Source organism: Erigeron canadensis, chromosome 5 (genome assembly GCF_010389155.1).
Source record: "Erigeron canadensis isolate Cc75 chromosome 5, C_canadensis_v1, whole genome shotgun sequence".
In the NCBI taxonomy this organism is placed as follows: domain Eukaryota; kingdom Viridiplantae; phylum Streptophyta; class Magnoliopsida; order Asterales; family Asteraceae; genus Erigeron; species Erigeron canadensis.
In genome coordinates this window covers 39,976,805-39,997,547 of record NC_057765.1, presented here as the reverse complement: position 1 = coordinate 39,997,547, position 20,743 = coordinate 39,976,805, and the positions used below count along the sequence as shown (strand labels likewise).

At 32.2% G+C, this 20,743-nt stretch overlaps 2 protein-coding genes and 1 pseudogene across 2 annotated transcripts; all 3 read left to right on the top strand.

The window, feature by feature from the left end:
• The first annotated feature begins 2,501 nt into the window (after positions 1-2,501).
• On the top strand, positions 2,502-2,870 carry LOC122601797 (nuclear transcription factor Y subunit C-3-like). Its single transcript, XM_043774532.1, has one exon. It carries the CDS (start codon positions 2,502-2,504, stop codon positions 2,868-2,870), a length of 369 nt encoding a protein of 122 aa, XP_043630467.1.
• A 3,309-nt stretch (positions 2,871-6,179) lies between these two features.
• LOC122601796 (LIM domain-containing protein WLIM2a-like) lies at positions 6,180-8,682 on the top strand. Its single transcript, XM_043774531.1, has 5 exons — positions 6,180-6,386; positions 7,828-7,921; positions 8,045-8,064; positions 8,162-8,251; positions 8,383-8,682. Exons 1-5 carry the CDS (start codon positions 6,252-6,254, stop codon positions 8,680-8,682), a joined length of 639 nt encoding a protein of 212 aa, XP_043630466.1. The 5' UTR covers positions 6,180-6,251.
• A 720-nt stretch (positions 8,683-9,402) lies between these two features.
• LOC122601795 lies at positions 9,403-11,827 on the top strand (annotated as a pseudogene).
• The last annotated feature ends 8,916 nt before the right edge of the window (positions 11,828-20,743 follow it).

Genomic DNA, 20,743 nt, shown 5'->3' with positions numbered 1-20,743 from the left:
ACCTATCTTAGGTAAAGCAGGGGTGATTATGTAAATTTTGGGGGGAGTTTATGTAAAATTCAGGGGGGTTATGTATGTTTATTAAATTCAAAGGTTTAATATGTAACTTTTTTTAATGTGGCAGTACCTAAGCTTAGGTAAAGTTTGCAGTACGGATCATTTTCCCATAAAACATATATGTGTGTACAAAGTTTGAAAAACAGAGAGAATCAGAGAAAAAAAGATCGAAGAATTCAAGTCTATTGAATCTGGAATGAAAAGTTCGCATTTGAAAACAAAGAGAATCTGAAAGGCTGACCGGGTCTTCTTCAACTTGAATCTGGGTCTTCTATGGAGTGTTCGGATCTGGGTCTTCCATGGGATATTTGTAATATAGATCGAGATGTATCAAAGAAGTTGGTTTATTTTTGTTGAGTTTATCCCTCACGAGATGATTGATGCCTTCCTGATCCAAGTTATATATTGGATCTTTGATCTTTGCCTTCCTGGTCCAATTTTTTTTATAATTAATGATTAACCCATATTGGAAGAGAGATAAGTAGATAAATAAATGAACTTATGAATTTTGAATTAAAAAAAAAAAGTTTAACTTACTACAACAGGTTATCAGGTCAAAAATGGGCAACCATGTAAAAAATTAAAAAGTATGTTGGTGATACATATCAATAATCCAGTTTAATGGACAACCATGTAAATAAATAAAAGTACATTAGTCATCCAGTGACTTAACCCTTTATTTTTATACAAACTTAAGTATAATTTACTTTTTAAAGTTTTTAATTTTTATTAATTAACTTTTGGGTTTTGAACTTTAGCTAGTCATCAAATCTTTTTTTTTTTTTTTTTACTTTATATTTCTTATATTAAGGTTTCTAACTTTTATTATCAAACTCTTGATTTTTCAACTTTGACCACCCATTTTTTTAAATTTCTACCCTTTATAATAAACTTTAAGTGTCCAAACTGGGTAATGCTAGATGTATATTTACATCACGCGACGGCAATTCGGGGCAACACCCGGATATATAAAAGTTATAGTTAATTAATAAATACGTACAATAACTATACATTTAAGTTTTCTTTTTCAACGTACATGTATTCGTAATTAATTAATTAAATATGATCATGTTATAAGACTTCGTTGAAAATATCTTAAACTTTTCGCCTAAAGCAAAAGTTATTGGTCTTTATCAAAGCTACGTGCCAAAAAGATCGAAATGCTAATTGCCATAAAACTCTTTTTTTTTTTTAGCTTAGCATTTTAAATTGATAATATATAAAATTCAACCGATGCTAAATATATCATTGCTAATTACTTAAATGTGAAATATATACGTAAGCATGTTGACTTTAGTATATATATGTCACCAACTAACAAACAAAATCATGTAATCAGCCTAAGTCAATTTAAATAACAGCTATAATTAATTAATAATAATAATTTATTAATTTGATAATAGTTAATCAACATAATACCATGTTGTAATAATTTATTTTGAATGTTTTCTTTGGTCAAAATATTTTATCTACTAAAACCAGATATCGAAACTTCATTTGGTTCTAATTAAAAAGTAATCACAGCTAATTTAGATTATTTTTCATCGATTACTTAATCTAAAACTTATATGACGACTTTTGGTTTAGTGGTATCTTCAGCTAGGTACAAATGTTTGATAAGATCATATTTTTGAAATTTATTGTTAAATACAAATGTTATGGGTTCTCTGGCTCCATCGCGATACTATACAGAGTTAATTAGATAATAACCGAACAACCAACTGATTATTGAATGGCTCCAAGTTTGATGATCATACATACAAAAAATAAGTACCAAGTTAAAAAACATACACTAAAAACACATGTGAATATATAGTAAAATTGATTTGGTATAGTGACATAAAAAGCCGGCCATCCAAGTTAAGATGTAGCATGCAATTACGCTGGCGCGAACCTGGCCGGCCACTCTTAAATAAACCATATTTTAAATATATATATATATATATATATATATATATATATTGCTTGTTTATTATTGTCACACATTAATTTCTACATTATATATAAATTACCAAAAGTTAGTCTATCTCATCTCATCATATCAATATCAATCTATTAATATAATCTTGCTTAGAAAAAGATGCATTGTGTTTTTTTGCTTTGATCATATGTATATATCTAGCTTGTTTAATTTGTTAGAGAAATCTTGAAACTTAACTCTTCCGTCTGAACCTTTCTTTTTATTTAGCTAAGTTTCTGTAAATTTTCATAATTTTTGATCATATCAATTCCCTAGCTTTCTCCTCCAACTTTGTTGAACTATCATTTTTTCCTCCCCTTTTCAACCATCTATATTTCCATTGTTCACTAATTATAATTCACCTCCTTAAAATCTTAAATTTATAACGCTTGCGAGGGGCCATCAGTTTGTTATATATCAATTTTTTAATTAATTAGCTCTCTTCAATTCTCGTGTTGATTCAAGATTAATTAGCTAGATCGAGATGAGGCAAGCAGGGACGTATTCAGGAATTTTATCTGGAGGAGGGATATCGGGGAAAACTGGACCGCATTTGTTGCCATTGGCAAGGATCAAGAAGATCATGAAAAAATCAAGTGTGGATGTGAAGATGATCTCAGGAGAGGCACCACTCGTGTTCTCAAAAGCTTGTGAGCTTTTTATCGAGGAACTTACCAAGAGATCTTGGAACATGACTATCCAAGGCAAAAGAAGAACTCTACACAAAGAAGACGTTGCATCTGCAGTGGCGGCGACAGATGTCTTTGATTTCCTCATTGACTTGGTTCATCCTAACGCGGCTAGTCATCTTGATCCGAATGAAGATGATAGTACCATTGAAAAGAACCTATAGAAGTTCGATTCATTCACGTGATTATAAATTAAGCTTGGCCAAGTCGTGACTATGAGTACATAATTGTGGTATTTTTAAGTTTCATTCCCTCGAGTTGATTTCTTGAAGTTAGAGTATTGATAACGAGGCTGTTTTCTTAATTTTTCATTGTTTGTACGTCCTATATTCGTGTGTGTTGTTTACGCTATTACCTACTTTGTACCATTATATTGTGTGTTGTTTGTGCCTATATAGTTGTCACCCTCGTAAAAAAAATACTTCCTGCTTATTTTTGTGCGTAAATGGTAAAAAATGCCATCTAACATTTGTATTTGTATGTAATGAAGATCGAACCTATGACCTCTGTCTCCAAAAATCATAATGTTTACTACTGATCTAACCATACTGCTCGTAAATTTTATGTATAAACGGATCATTTAAAGCGTTAAATTGTCAACGATATAATATTGCAGCAAAGAGATAATAATAATACAGTAACTACAATTATGACACAGATATAATACCAACTATATATATAGCATCTATCAAAATTTGATACTACGTACATACATACATTGCCATATATATTATGGCAAGAAAGAAAAAAAAGATAATTAGTTAATTACTTACTCATCATCAAGGCGAGAAACAAAAGTTAAAAACCGGATTTTCCCCGAATCCATTCTCATTTTGTTGATATGCAAGCGATGGCGAGTAGCCCTTTTTTGTCACCTTTTCGCCATTCTTATCGTCCTTGTAGGTGTTGTTGGATCCGCCGCACTTTGCATTAGCAGCGTTTTTCTTCTCCATTCGTCGCTTCACCATGTATTCTTCTGATATATAGACGTCCATTAATTTTTGGCTAGATAAATTTAACTCGACGAAAATAATGGAAATAAATGTTAATTGTATAGATATTTAATTGTGAAAATTAAGTAAGGATTTTCACTTTATTGTAAGTACGTATTGGTGCTACTTGCTAGTGTTTAATTTAAAGGGTAAATTTGTAGGGAAGAATCTATGGGTGAGTTAAATAGAAATTAACCCCATAGTTTTTATGAATCAAAACAAGCAGCTGCTGGTAGCATATGGTGTCTAGCATTTCAATGTGCAAATATTCATTCGATTTCATTGGTTTTCTGAATCTTCTTTTTCCTAAACTATAAATAAATCCTTCAAAAAATAATTGTTATCTACGAGTATTAATTAATTGCTCATCATTACGAAAAATATAATTAAGAATCGTAGATGTATATTTTTATATTTTTTATATGGCGTTTAATTATAACGTTACTTTGTTTCCGTAGTATACCAAAAGTTGCATAACTGCATAACTTTAGGTAGACCTTACAAGAGATGATTCATAGTATTACTTTAATAGAGCCACAAGGATAAGGCCCACAAACCGAACCACCGGGGCTAATGGTTAAATTTAATTAGCACCCACTGAACCTGGGAGGGGGCAAATTGGAAAAGCCCAAACATCACATCACATGCGACCTAATCTATTTAAAGATAAAGGTCCTTTTCTGTCAAAGATTCGTGTTGAACTTAAGGATTATTTATGGATTTTATTGATTAGAAAAGTAAGTGTTTAAGTTGAGTTTAACTATTTATAAGGGGTATCTTTTTATTCGAGTTTAACTGTTTAAGTTGAGTTTAACTGTTTAAGTTAGGCATGAGCACGGTTAAAAGACCGGACCGGACCGATGTGGACCGAAGACCGAAATGACATAAAAACTCAAACCGAAGACCGGACCGAAACAAGCTCGGTCGGTCCGGTTCGGTCCCGGGTTTCCTCGGGCCAGTCCCGGTCTATGTAGGGTTGGACCGAAAATGAGAAATGGGCTTGAGATGTTGGACTTGTGTGGCTTTGCTGGGCTCATTTTTGGAGTATTGGACTCTTTTTGGATGTTGGACTCATTTTGTATGTTGGACAGGAGGCTGCAGGTTGGAGTTTTGGACTCAAATGAAGACTAAAGCCCATAATAAACCCATTAAACACTTAAGCCCACAGTCAAAGTCGGGTTTCGGTCTTGGACCGGCATTTTCCGGGTTTTGGACCGAACCGGACCGAAGACCGAAGTTGCAGGAAATCACAGACCGAAGACCGGACCGATTGTGGCTCGGTCGGGCCGGTCCGGGTCGGTCTCGGTCGGGTCTTGGTCGGGCTTCGGGTTTCCGGTCCATATGCTCATGCCTAGTTTAAGTTGAACTTAAAGATTCTACCCGCGCGATGCGGCGGTGGTCGTGACGGTGACGGTGGAGACGAGTGTTGGTGGTGGATGCGACATCGAGTGCCGTAGATAATTCATATAAAAGTAATTGATTTAAAATGTTAATTGAGATATTTTAGAAAAATAAAGGATTGATAGTGTAATTTAATTATTAATGTTAAGAGAATAGTGTATGTGAAAATATTTTAAAGGGTTGTAGCCTTGTAGTTGTAAATATTACATAGGAGGACATTTTAGACATTTCTCCATGTAACTTTCAACATGGGGAGTATTTTTTTTAATATAGAGTATAGATAAAGGGGGATCTTTTTATTATTGTTCTACTACTATAATTATTTTGATACCTAAAAATTCAACTATGTAATTGCGTGTGCTTATCCGCGATCTTGGATATGATTGAAAACTATAGCTTTACAATGACAAAAGAAGATGACAATTAATGAATAACGAATAGACCTCATCCAATTTTAAGCGTATATAGTTTTGCCCAAATGATGAGGTAACAAGATTCAGGCACATCACTAGAAAATAGAAATTTTTTAACAAAATATATAGATCGATAAAACAACATTATTGAATGAGTAAACAGAAAGAGCTAGGCCCTTAAACTTCGCTTTAAGCCTTAAAGCGATCCGCCCTTGACCAGCTTTCACCTGCCGTATGTGGTCTTTCATTAAGGCGGCAAATGAGAAAATATATCTTGTGAGTCATAGTGACAATGGTGAGTCATTATGCATAAGTTCTATGCGACATGCATTTCAGGTATCAAAATGGTACATTAGACTAGAGTATTCTCATTCACTTATTTTTTTAATAACAAATAAGTTAAAGATGCAAACATTTAGTTTAAGATAAAAGAAAAAAGTAAAATGCAATTGTAATTCTAGTTCCAAGTTTAGTCCAATGTTGTCCACTAACAAACAATCCCAACCCATGGCTGTCCTAAAAAATCTGTCTTGAACAATTTTTAAAGGGTAAATTTTGGATTAAAAGCAAAACTAAATTAAGTCCCTTCAAAAGATGAATATTTTTCCACCTTACCTTATTTGTTTGAGTTCTTTTGTATGCATTTATCATCATATCATAAAAGAAACAGAATATTTTTTAGATTTCAATCTGGAGAAAAAATAAATAAAGAACAAATAAAAAGGTGGTAGAATTAGGGATGGCATTCACAGGGACTCTAGAAAAATGCAAAGTTTGTGAAAAAACTGTGTATTTTCTCGAGATGATATCTGCTGATGGTATTAACTATCATAATACCTGCTTCAAATGTAGCCAATGCAATGGCAAACTTACGGTGCGTAAATTCATTCCTTCCTTTTCTAACTTTAATTTTAGAACCGGACAGTTTTAATAATATAAATGTATCTTCTCGTTTGTTTGTAAATCTAACATTTCTCTATTTTAATTAGTTCACAAATAAAAAAATTGTCCATAAACAAACTTTAGAAGTAATTTATAAATAATTGAGAAGCTTTTCCCCGTTCAGTTTTTCGGGAATGATTAGTCCTTTTGACTCGGATCTACACGACCAAACCCGAAAATTTGTAGGACCCTTTTTAATAAAAAAAATTTTGGTACGTTATCCCTAGATGTTTTCATAAGGTGGTTAATTTCATACTTGAGACGATTTGTGAAAAATATGACGTCTGAAAGCATATGAAAGGAAGGAACCATATTCAAAAAAGTTAGAACTTACAACGACATTTGGACCACCCATACAAATTACAATGTAATTTTATTTCTAAAGAGCATGCACAAAAGAATTAAACCCTCTGAAATGAAGCTTTGGACGCTCAAATAGATGTAGTTGACTTGTTGGGCTAAAATAAGCCCAACTCTTTATACATAAACTTGCGTTATGGGGAGCATATTTGAAATCTTGAGTTACTTTTATGTCTCGAGCCCAAAAAATATACGTATTTGATTTTTGTTATATTTCCAAGCAATTACTATCTTTTTATGAAACATATGAAACAATTTTAAAGTTTTAATCCTCAAAGTGTAACAATTTTAATTCTTTAATAGGATTATTGACTTTATTATTTATGGTTGTTTGCGTGACCTGATCTGACTTATTAATACTTTATTTATTTTATCCAAGCTCTCAGAATCAAAGTTTCAAAGACAAGTTTAATTTCCCCTTTCATTATGCATAAATTCGAAACTACTACCTCATTGACAATTTAGGGGTGTAAACGAGCCGAGCCGATACAGTGCCAGGCTCGAGCTCGACTCGACTCAAAAACTCGAAGCTCGAAACTCGACTCGAGCGAGTTTTTCTTTATAGGCTCGAGCTCGATCGAGCAAACGATACAATCGAGCTTGCTCGACTCGACCCGATAAGCTATCAGAAATTTTGTAGCCAACTCCCATTAAGCTTTTTTAACTGCCAGGGCAACAATTTCATTTGCATACAATACCAAAAATGAGTCACAAAGGTTTAATCAGAAAAATTACATTTGCAAGTTCTTGTAAGAACTAATCATATGCATAGTTAACGTAACTACAAAATTGAAAAAGAAAAAAACTTTGATTAATACATCTAAGCAAATGTTTAAAGATGAACATATAAAGATATAATATATGGTAACATCAAATGTACATATGAAAAGAGAGAATATATGGATTCCATATGTTTAAATTTGAATGTATTTAAATCCATTTTGTGTCAAATTACATACCAAACGGATGTATATACACATATCCAAATAACGTGTTTTTTTATGTGGTATTAGATGAGCACCTACTCATCATTGGAAGGGGTACTATTTTGCAAGCCTCATTTTGAGCAAAAGTTTAAGGAAAGAGGAGGCCTTCCTAAAGTAACACGTTAAGTAATTTCATTTTCTTTCAATATCTACATATAAAACTGAGCTTATTCATTTCTTAAACTCTGTTTATTATTTTTTTGTTGGCTAATTCTAACTTTAACCATGAACTTACGATGATCAGCTGCGAAACCACAAGAGACGGTACGTTTATTTATATAATGTACTAGTATATTTATAGAAATTGTATAAATATATATAGTCTTCTTTGAATTGATCAGCTAGTGTAATTGATTTACAGGGAAAAGCCCCTAGTAGATTAGCTGCATTGTTTTCTGGCACTCAAGATAAATGTGCAGTTTGTAAGAAAACTGTATATCCTCTCGAAAAGGTTTGTTATTTACACGTTTTATTATTTTTTGAACAGTTGAGAGATATTATAGTAAACGATTTAATTTAGCGTGTACGTAAACATGCTCAGTAAACGTAATGTACGTATTTAATTTGTTGTAAAATGTTTAGGTAACTGTCGAAGGAGAGTTTTACCACAAAGGATGTTTTCGATGTACTCAAGGAGGTTGTTTTCTCACACCATCTAATTATGCTGCTTTAGATGGAAATCTATTCTGCAAGCCACATTTCTCCCAACTTTTCAAAGAGAAAGGTAGTTATAACCACCTTAAAGAAGCTGCTACGATAAAGAAAACCGGTGGAACGTCAACAGAAGAAGCGCAAGATGATAATCAAGAAGCATCAACGGAAACAAAAGAATCACCAAAAGCAGAAGAGACTGCTCCAGAAGAAGAAGAATCACAAGACTAATTGAGATACAATCAATGGATGAATATGAAATGATTTGAATTATACAATACATTTAAACTGTAAATTCTTAAGATAGATATCAACTATTTTATTTTGGTTTGACCGTGAATTCTGAAATTATAAGTTTGTGTAACCAATCGAAATACTTACACTATATCAGTCGATATGTACACAAAGATTTCTTAACCCGTGCTTTGATCAGGCAGGATAGAAAATAGTTCACCATTCATACATATAATCTAAGAAAATTATTTTTACTCATTTATTAAACAAATTACGAATTTTCTGCTCTGGTCACCAGGATATGGGTATTCTTGAGATATTCATTCTAGGTGTTTTGTGAATTAATTAATAGCACTTGATATCATTACTTTTAATTCTAGCTATATTGGGTTGTTTTGGTTCAAGTTCTTGGTAATTAAAGTTTGTTTCTTTATGATATTACTGTAAAATATAAGTATTGTTCTCAATTTATATTAATTGAAGTGTGACAGTATAAAGTTTGAATTTGTAATATTGATTAGAGAAATGTAGTTCTTTTAAAGAGACATAGAAAACTCGAGAAAGGTGACCTTTGTAATTTATTAGAGAATATTCGAATGTAGACTTGCGTTTGTGCTTAAGGTCATGTTTCAAGGAAGTCCTGTCCAATTAGACTAGCCAATATAGACTTGAGTTATAGATTTAGGTTTAGAGGCAGTGTTATATGTTTCGTTGGGTATGGACGTGTATACCATAAGAATTATAGCTAGTGCATATCAGAGTTGGAGAAATTTAGTACTCTTTTGGGCTCTACTTTAGTTTATATAATTATAATTATAACTATAATTATATTTGTGTTTCAGTTTCTGGATGCAGCATAACTTTCAAAAACTAATAGTTATGGTGTTACTTAGATTAAGTTATGTAATTTCTGCTCATTTTGCAGTTAGTAGCTGTCGGTGTAATTGGTTTTGGTATAATATTTTTGATGTAAAATATTGATATCTCCCCACTTTTCTTCATTTCATCATATCGATCTTACTTCCTATAGAGTCATCAGATTGACTTTGAGGTTTCTATACTACTTTCCAATATTCAGACTAATACCATCTCTTTTAATCAAATTGAATACATATTTGGATGTTTTAAGTTTTTAACTAAATCGATACCCACTAAAGTTAATAGGTTTTGTTTTGTCTGTATTTAGATCAATCATTGGGTTTCTGGGAGCTGTAAAGAACAACTCTATATTATTGTGGATGGTAATGCATGTTCTGTTTTTTAAGATCTACTTTTTTTTTTGCAGTCTTTGTTAGCAACAGTTACTAAAAGGTTTATGTATATTGCAGTATTTGATAATGCTTTGCTTGATATTGTTAGGAATCCTTGTTTTTGCCCTATTAGCGTAAGTACATTTGTACATGTCTGCGGTTACCATCATGTTTTTTTTTCTTCCTATTGTTATCGATGGACCGCATCATAATCAATTCCTTCAAGGATGAACTTCGAAAATAACCTAATCTGTCTCCATTGTATACACCAACTTATGTTTATTTTTTCCGACTTCTGTTATAGGTTTATTATAACTAACAATGGCGCGGGTCATATTGTTCGGGGTTTGAGGTAAGTCCTAAAATGAAATCTCTTCTACTCTTGTATTTGCTCCTGAATTCAATAGAACAAAGAAGATTTCTAGTCCACTATCTTATTTGTTTGGTCAGATTCAAGGAATATCAACTTCAAGATTATAATACATGGTTTTTAAAAGAAGTAAGTATCTGCTAAAGTGTATATCCTAGCTTGAAATCTTAAAAATTTTCCTGCTAAATAAGTTGTTTCTTGATTTGGGAGTCAGTTAAATAACACCCGTAATTGGAAGCACCTTCAAAGTTGTCTTGTTAAAGCTGATGATTGTAGCAATCTATCGAGAAAATCCAAGGTCTGTTCATTTGACTCCTTCCCTAGTTCCCTGTGTTCCCTATGTGGACTGTGGTTCTACTTGGCGATAAAAGTGGCAATTTTGATCCATATACTTATGAATGAGACTATTTGGGTTGTGTTTCATCTCAAGCGCTCAAATGGGTCAAATGAACTAAGTGTAACCATAAGGGAAAGTGGCCGAATAGCTTAAAAGGCACACCAAGTCTAATTTCAACACAAACAAACACCTAAATTTTTTTTAAAGATTAATATTCTTATTGATTTTTGAGATCATTATTGTGGAACACTATTTATATCAAGGGCTTAAAAGGGATAAAGGAAATGTGGTGGGTCTGACCCGACTCTTTTCGGCATGTAATACAAAATGACCAGTTTCAATCCAAACCTTAACTGACCTCATGACCAACCCCCCATATTGCTCCCTCTACATGGTGAATGAGTTTCAAGAAAGTGACAGTTGTGTGTTTTCTGCAGACTCTCAAACAATACAAATTGGCAAAGTTAACTCCCATTGAAGCTGGTTGTTGCAGACCACCATCTCAGTAGGTTTATTGAATCTCTTGTTTCTGCTAATGGCAGAGTTCATTGATGTTATTAGTGTTTTCCAATCACCCACACACTTTCGGTCCTTCACTATGCTTTCCTTTGCATAACCCGATGTTTAAACTTTCAAATTCAACATTCTTTAGGTGTGGTTATCCTGCTATGAATGCGTCTTACTATGACCTGAGCTTCCATCCAGTTAGTTAGATCAAGGACTGCAAACTTTACAAGAATTCGAAAACAATCAGATGCTACAACTGTGATTCCTGCAAGTAAGCTTCCTTTTCCCATTTTTGCATTCCGTTTCATGATTATTTGCTAGTAGTTTGGCATTTTTTTTCATCTTGTAACGAATTTTCAGGGTTGGAGTAGCAGAGTACATGAAAATTGAATGGCGCATGGTTGCTATCTTTAACGTTGTTTTGTTTGTTGTCTTGGTAAGATATAAATAATTAATCTTATAGCAAAATTTGAAAACAAGCCCAAACTGTCAAATTCTTCATTCTTCAAACTTTGGCATATTAAAGACTAACAAATAGCCAAAGCCGCAAAGAGATTATATGAAAATGGGTTTTGCATAAACTTACATGTGATATTGTCTTATAAATGTCAGTCAATGATCTATATCGTGGGATGCAGTGCGAGACGAAATGTTGCAAGTAGTCATTTGAAAATTTGAAAGGCTTTGTCCCTCTATTGAATCTTGAGTCATGTCCTCAAATTCTTTTCCATTTTGGTATTGATTCCTTAGTTTAGTCTTAAGCTGTAACTTACAGTAATGCAAAGAATTCTAGAGCTTCGAAAATGATGATTTATTTCTTGGCCCTGGCTTTCTCATGTAATGGCATTGGTTACTTGGTTAGGTTTGAACTTTTGATGCAAGCAAATCTTCTTTTTTTATTTCCTTTCCTTTAATTTGTTCTGCATTTTCCTGATGTTTGTGTCTTGAATTCAAAGTCATAATACCTGATAAAAGAGAAGCAGAAAGATAGGCCCAGCCCAACTTTCTGTTTGGGCTCTAAACATTCCGACCTGATGATCTACCATGTTCATGGGCTTGGTTTACGGTTCCCACCTTTTGACACTGCATTTTTGAGTTTAAAACACAAGAAAAGAAAAGGAAAGAGAGGATAAGAAAAGAAAAAGAAAGAAAAGTATACTTATAAAAGGCATTCTTGAGTTTAAAAAAAATGATAGGAAGAGAAAGGATAAAAACTATAATTTTATAAATATATCCTTAAAATAAAGATACTCATTCTACAGGCAGACTCTTTTTTTTTTTCTTTAACTGAAACAGAACTTTGTCGCACACAATCAAGAACCATCATCAAAATTAAAACCAATATCTTTTATATCTGATCTATATTCAAATATAAGGTTAGTGGTATTAATTACAAACACATAAACAAATCAGCCGTTTTATACTTGCTACCATGAACAACCACCATCAACCACCGTCTTTTTCAGATTTGTCAAGGTTGCAGCAACAACAACAATTTCAAAGGTCAGATTAGTACTTTCATACTTGGAAGTAATGTTTTCCTTCTAAATCCGGCCATATTTGGCAGGAAAAGTTTGGAGAAAAAAACCCTTAAAGTTTTCCAATCATATCTTTTCATTTCTTGTTAAAAAGAACAAAAGTAGTTTTTTTTTATCATTTCTTTTCTTATCCTTCACTTAAAAAACTCAAAAATGCACTCTGAGTCTTTGGAATCTTCTTTGCTCCTCCATCTGTACGTCACACTCAATGCTCTAGTTATGGTTTTGGCTTTGGCCAAACTGTACTTATCTTAGTTTTAATAGTACTGTACAATTCAATTACTAATGAAAAATCTATACATGAATACAATGGTAGTCGGATACCATACAAGTGTAGTGTAGTCCTTAGCCTTACAAGCTCCGTCCTTACAAATGGTTTTCTATTAGTTCTCACAGTTCTTACCCTTGTTCTCACCTAACCACCTTATAGTATATATATATATATATATATGGTAACACTCCGGCAAGAACACCTTAAAAACATCATTTTGATGCATTAAAAGTCCATAAAATTAACATAGTGCATAACTAATTATCATTATTTAAGTGTTTAACAACACATTCATCCGTTAAAATCGAAATAATCATGTTTTTTGTTTTGTGCATCCATCTTGGATGCATATTCATCAAAATGATGCATCCAACAAAAAACGTAATTTTTTCGATTTTGATGAATCAATGTTTTGTTAAACACTTAAATAATGATAATTAGTTATGCACTATGTTAGTTTTATGGACTTTTAATGCATCAAAATGGTGATTTTAAGGTGTTCTCACCGTTCTTATTTTAAATCTGTTCTTATTTGATTGTCCATATATATATATATATATATATAAAGTATAGTTACAGTTTTGAAACAAGTTAATGGTACGACGATCTAAATGAACAAAAAGATGTTCCATGCTTAAAAGCAAATACTAAAAGAAACAACTATATTTTGGTGATTTTAACCTTTAAAAAAAACTAGACAAAAATATAAGAAGGACCAGTATAACTAATTTGCGGGAGGTATGCATATATGATACCTAACTACCTAAGTAGTGTTTGTTTAATGTTTTAATAATAAAAGAGAGTTGTGACTTAATCAAAAGTACTCGATTTATTAAATTATTAAAAATGTTTGTTAGTTTGACTTAATGAATATATAAAATAACTGTATTAATTTAACCCATACAGACATTATTTATCCATTCAGTCATCAGATCAATTCAGTCACCTAATAATTAAAAAAATATTTTATGCCTTTCTAAAACCGACAAATTTAATAAAGATAAAAAGCAAGTAAAAATCCAACACCTTCGGACCTTCTCCCATGAATTTGTAATTTTATTATCTTTTAATGCATATTATTGAAAATCTTAGGGGTTATTATTAGCAAAGTTTTAAATTTAAAGGTCGTGGTTAACGAAATATTAAAAAAGTTAGTATCCTTGTTCGAAGTGGGTTAGGATTAATAATCGTAGCTGCCATTGGATTTTTATCTATATAATAGAGATTTTCATATAATCTTTGTATAAATCCACATCGATACACTACTATTTGATCAAAATTAAATCAATTTAAAATAAAAGGCCCTAATTACAAAGTTACAAAGAGTCAGCAGCAAGCAAGAAATTAAGAGTTGTCATTACACGTCGACGATCGACTGAAGGTACGTATAAGTTATTATCTTCTATATCAATATCGATATGTTAATTATATATCGCCCATACATATATGCATGCATTAGTTAGTCGGATGGAGATATATTGAGTTTGATAACACATTATACTATTATGTGCAAGATTATCTAAGGTTATTTTTTTTTATATATATATTTTGAATCTCTTCGAATTTTTCTTCTTCTTTTTTTTTTTTTAATTAGATGTCAACTTTCTCAAAATAATTTTTACTCAAATTCGTATTCTGTTAAACTTAACATTATATATGGCATGTTAATATGTTATTAGGATTGAGTTTAAAAAGTGATCGAGGTACTATTATTGATCGATTTTATAATATGTTTAATAATCTCCAGGTAGGCCGGATATCTAAATATGGAAGCATACTGGGTGAATCATGATCAACGTTTCGTCAATAATGATTATAATAATAATGATACGCGATATGAGCATTATAGGATAGCAATTCCGGCGAGTGCATTATTGGAAGATAATCATCCTCATCATCATCATGGTGCAGTTATTATTAATGAGGATGTTAAGATCGCAATTCCTAGCCCGTTCATCAATGGTAGTAGCACCACCACCCTTGAGAGCACAAATCGAGTAGATTCTGTTGAGAGCACAAATCGAGTAGATTCTGTTGAGGAAAAAGTAGACGGTATCACATTATGTTGGTATTTACTATGTCTTGGCATGTACCCCCTCGGTAAGTTGCTTATATATTACTCTCACTAAATGATGGTATATAAGAGGTACGTACAAATTCAGGGTGACCATATATATATATATATATATATATGGAATAGAGAGATCGAGTTTTATATATTACGACAAAAGTTAATTAGATCAAAAGTAATCCCCAATTAAGGAACTTCTGCACGATCGAGCCCAAATTGATCCATCGAGAACGACATTGGTAGTATCATGGCGGTCCAGAGTACATAGAAAAAGGACAAAATAGAGCTAGCTTGCAGTAATCGGGAACATCGGGAAGTATCATCGGCAAAATATATTCAACAAAGCAACAAAGATTATCCAACGTAACTACTCCTGTACTAGTTAAGGGGTCGATCAAGCTGCTACAGTTTTATGCATGGAATTCTAGTTCTTATATATATACATATACATATATATATATTGTAAAATGTGGGAGAGCTGAGGCTAGAGAGATATGCATAATTGTAACTTTAATTTGTTGTCAAAATGCCTCATGATAAAGCATGCATACTTGGTCAGTAGTCTACATACTGTATTTTATTATTCTTGATAATACTGTACGTAATTCAAGTGGTTGTTTAATTTGTAACTAGCTTCTCAGCCCCAATTTACATGCATCTTGTACGTAAATGGGTTGGTTATATATGTATGTGGTAAAATATTGGTTCTCATTTTATTTTGTTGGATCCATCTTAGATGCACAAATAAAAAACTTTATTTTTTAGATTTTGTCTAATCTTATTAAATATTCGAATAATAATAATTAGTTATACGGTAGTCTTGAAATTAAAATACGGTTAGAATACTTAAAAGCTACATTTTGATGCATTAAAATTCTATAAAACTAACATGGTATATAACTATTTATCATTATTTAAGTGTTTAACAATACATTAATTTGTCAAAATCGAGAAAATAATGTTTTTTGTTTAGGGCATCTATGTTGGATGCATATTCATCAGAATGGATATATCTAACAAAAAACATGATTTTTTCGATTTTGGCGAATCAATATGTTGTTAAATACTTAAATAATGATAATTAGTTGCACACTATGTTAAATTTATGGACTTTTAATGCATTATAATGATGTTTTTAAGTGTTCATACCGTGTTCTTATTCATGATGTTCTCACTGGAGTGTTATCCTATATATATATATATATATTGAGAACCATTTTTTTGAGAACCATAAGAACTCTTAATATATATATATATATATTTGTTCACATATTTTTTTTATTCATTCACATGTGAAATGATATATAAAAATGTATGTTGTAGAATTTTTTTTTTTCAAAGAAGCCTTAAAAGTAACCTTTTGTAAACTTGTGAATGAATTTGTTCAAGTTTTTTCTGCAACATATGTTTTTATGATGTTTTACATGTGAATGAACAAAAAAAGATATGATTCAATTTGAAATTTAAGAGTGTTCACGGTTCTTAAAAAATAGGTTCTCAAAATAAGGGTCCCCTATGTATATATATTCTATGTAACACCTGTGAGTTGACCACGAAAACTTTTGAGTCAAAATAAAATTTTTAAACTTGAAAATGCGACCTCGTATTTAGTTATCGACCTCGTAATTTAGAATCGACCTCGTATTTTAGTTCATCGACCTCGTATTCTCTGTGTATGGCATCGTATTCGTTTGTTAGCATAAAAACCCTCCCATTTTACCCTACATATAAATACTCCTTATTCTCTCACAAACCCTCATTTCCACCACCTTAGCCTCCTAGCAAAAACACACACAAAGCCTTTGCTACCTCATTCTCCTTTACTACCTCATCTTTACTATCCCACCATTACTACCCCATTTTACATCAAGTTTTATAAAATCAAACCTTATTTTGTTTGGATTTAGCTTCAATAACAATGTTTTTACGTCCTAAACATCATCACAAACATCTATTTTACAGATTTAAGGTATAAAATCAAAACCCCTCTTTATGCTCTTCTTTTGGTATTTTTTGTTTTTTCTTTTATTACACACACTACACGCACCAAGTATTAAACTTTTTACGTCCAAAACGTTTAGAATCATATACTACAACTTTTGTCAAAGTTTCGTGTGATTTCGTTAACAAAATCTTGAGTTATAAGAATTTTTGTACACTTTTTACAAACTTTGTTCAAATGGGTCTTTAAGAATAAGTCCGTTTTTCGAGTTTCCGACTTTAGGAATGTTTTCCCATCATTTTAGAGAGTCTAAAAGTACAACCTGATTAATACTTAAGAATTGCCTGGGACTTAAAATCAGCTTATGATGCTGATTAATACTTTGTTTCTTTGTATTCAATTCTTTTGTTTTTGATTTATGTATAATGGGACTCTAGTCTATGGTTGTTGCACTTGGTGCATGGTCTGTAAAAGTCAATCTAGTATTCAGCTAGATTGCCCGTTCTTTATTTGATATATATATAATATAGCCAGGGGTGACGGCCTTTTACTGAAAAAAGTACAACCTGATGTTAAAAACACATTTCCGATCAAAAGAAACGATTAGGGTTTTCTAGAACAAAATTGGGGAAGAACAGCTCTGATATGCGACCCCGTAACCTAATTTACGACCCCGTTCACTATCTCAATTTCATTTTATCTTCTAGTGAAATAAGACCCCAAAATTTGGGACCTCGCAATTGAGATTTACGACCTCGCAATTTCAATTTAGCCTTCTATTATTTTTAATTTAGGCTCTTATTTTCAATTTAGCCTCTCAATATCATTTTGTCTTTTAGTGAAATACTACTCCAGATTACTAGCCTCTTATTTTAGCCTCTCAATTTAGCCTCTTATTTTAGCCTCTCAATTTCATTTTGTCTTTTAGTGAAATACTGTCCTAAATCTCAAATAAGACCTCGAATACAATTTAAGACCCCAACTTTCAATTGCGACCTCGGACTTCAATTACTACCTCAACTTAGTCAGCTTTGGTCAACTTAGGCAACTTTGGTTAACTTAGTGAAACTTGTAATTTGGTCAACGTTAGTCAAACTTGTAAATTTCGGTCAAAGTCAAACTCGAGCGCCTTTGGAAAACTTAGTTAACACTTGGTGGCACGTTATGAGCACACTTTCCTATAATGAATACATACTTAATTGTGATAACTTGTAACAGATTGATTGCTTGCCGATTTCTTGCTTTTTGATATTTTGCGTAACTTAAACTTGTTGCTAGCTGTCAGGTGAGTCTTCGTAGCCCCCTTTTTACTTATGTTTTGGGGTGAAAGGAATACAAAATATGTTTTCATATATGCCGTAACTGCTTTCACTACTCTTATTCGATGGCTATTAGACTACTGTATGATATTGTACGTATTGTTATTCACACTAGCCAGGTCATGTTTGTGACTGTAAGGGAACGCATTGGTATTCGTTGGTTGCTATGTGCACCACACTAGCCAGGTCGACTGTAAGGGCACGCTTATATGTATTCACGCTTTATGTATCATAAGTAGGTCTATAGCCACATCATACTATGATATTCACGAAATCTATTGACGACATAAATCTTATTCATTCAATCTATAATTGTTTTTAAGTGGTTATTCATGTAAACTATTTGTGATTCAAATGAGGATTTCAAGCATTCAATCATGTTTTCAAACCTACGAACTCACCAACCTTTGTGTTGACTATTTTAAGTATTCCTTTTAGGTAATCAAGCTAATCGTGGCTAGGATTGGTAGCATGGGACTCGTAGCAGACTTCAGGCTTAGGATTTGGAGTTTTGCATGCTTTCTTATGTGCTAGTTGACATTATGCCTAACCGTTTCCCCTGCGTGGGAACTCATCTTACAATTTATTTGAATGCTATGGAACCTATGTTTGTGAACTATGTTTTGCTTATATGAACTATGTATTCGATTATTTATGCTTAATCTATGCACTCATTTAGCTATTCATATGTAACATCCATGTGCGCGAGTGTTTTATCTTGCACCCCGAGTTTTCCGCCCTAGTCGGGGTATTCTATCTATAGCCGGCAAAATTAACCCAAACATATGAAATTGGAAACATTATATAATTAATAATATAAAAAAATATTTATATAAATATTAATTCATATTAATCCAAATGCTTTAACCTTTCAAACTTTAAGGTATACGTTGTTATTAAAACTATTGCGCAAGAAAGTAATATTAATTGTTATAAATTGAGTTAAAATGTACACTGGTGATGCAAAACAAAAAATGTAAATTAATTTACAAATGCGTTGATTTAAATAATTTTTAAAAATTTAAGGATTGTGATTGAAAATTAAAGTTAGATAAGTAGCTTTTATTATATATTAAGATTTAGATTAAAATTTGTATTTATTCATATAATCATATAAAAAGATTAACACTTTCTTTCTTAAGTGTTGAAAATGTAAGTCCACCTCTATTTCAATTCAAATATATACTTATTTTATTATTATCTATTACACTAGAAGAATTGTCTAAAATACCATCCCCATAGAAAAAGCCCTATCATTTTCATTTGCACATATTCTCACACAATACACCTTCTTAATGATATCGTTGTAACGTGATCGTGTATAGATATCCATGACAATAAGACGGGTGGATACTAGTAATTAACAAGGCGACCAAAAATGCTAAGCCCGGGACTAGATGCTCGTGCTACAAAGATTAGAAGTAGGCTCGAGATATGAAAGGCTCTAGGCATGCCCTAGATATGAAGGGCTCGAGATATATGACAAGGAAGGCAAGGATAATGCTCCCCAAGAACCCTTGCTAGAGTATATGTATAAACCTAATTATATCTAATGGGTCGAACTCTTTAAAACCCTATGTTGGGCTTGAGCTATGACATGCCTTGCTAGAATGGTACATGGCATGAGATATGACATGCCTTGCTAGAATAGAACATGGCATGAGATATTACATGCCTTGCTAGAATAGCACATGGCATGAGATATGATATGCCTAGCTAGAATAGCACATGGCATGAGATATGACATGTCTTGCTAGAATAGCACATGGCATGAGATATTACATGCCTTGCTAGAATAGCACATGGCATGAGATATGACATGCCTTGCTAGAATAGCACATGGGATATGACATGCCTTGCTAGAATAGCACATGACATGAGATATGACATGCCTTGCTAGAATAGCATATGACATGAGCTATGACATGCCTTGTTTGAATAGCATATGGCATGAGCTATGACATCCTTGCTCGAGTACATGTCCATATATATTGTTTATATTTTATACCAACAAAGGTAACCTTGTACATAAATTATACATATGACATATAAACATAAATATTCATATGGATAATTAATACATATCAAGCTACAGTCTTTACAAAGAAAAGGAAACTGACAACATTAGAATCTTCGAAAGTGTTTGTCACCCTTCCAAATATACTTTCTATAAAAACTCAATTCAATGCCTGTCAATTCACACATTCCATCTCACATTCTATTAATCACACCTACATTCAATACTTATAATTATTCAAGATTCAATCATAGCAGTCAAATACATATCATATTTATTACCAATCATTCCACCTTAAACTCGTCAAGAGTTTGTTAGGTTTGCACTGATTTATCAGGAGAGTATTGATTGTGTAATAACCCTTATTCGTCACTGAACTGCTCAAATTAGGTTCAAACATAACGCACATCTATCATGCTATTATTTATTTATAAAT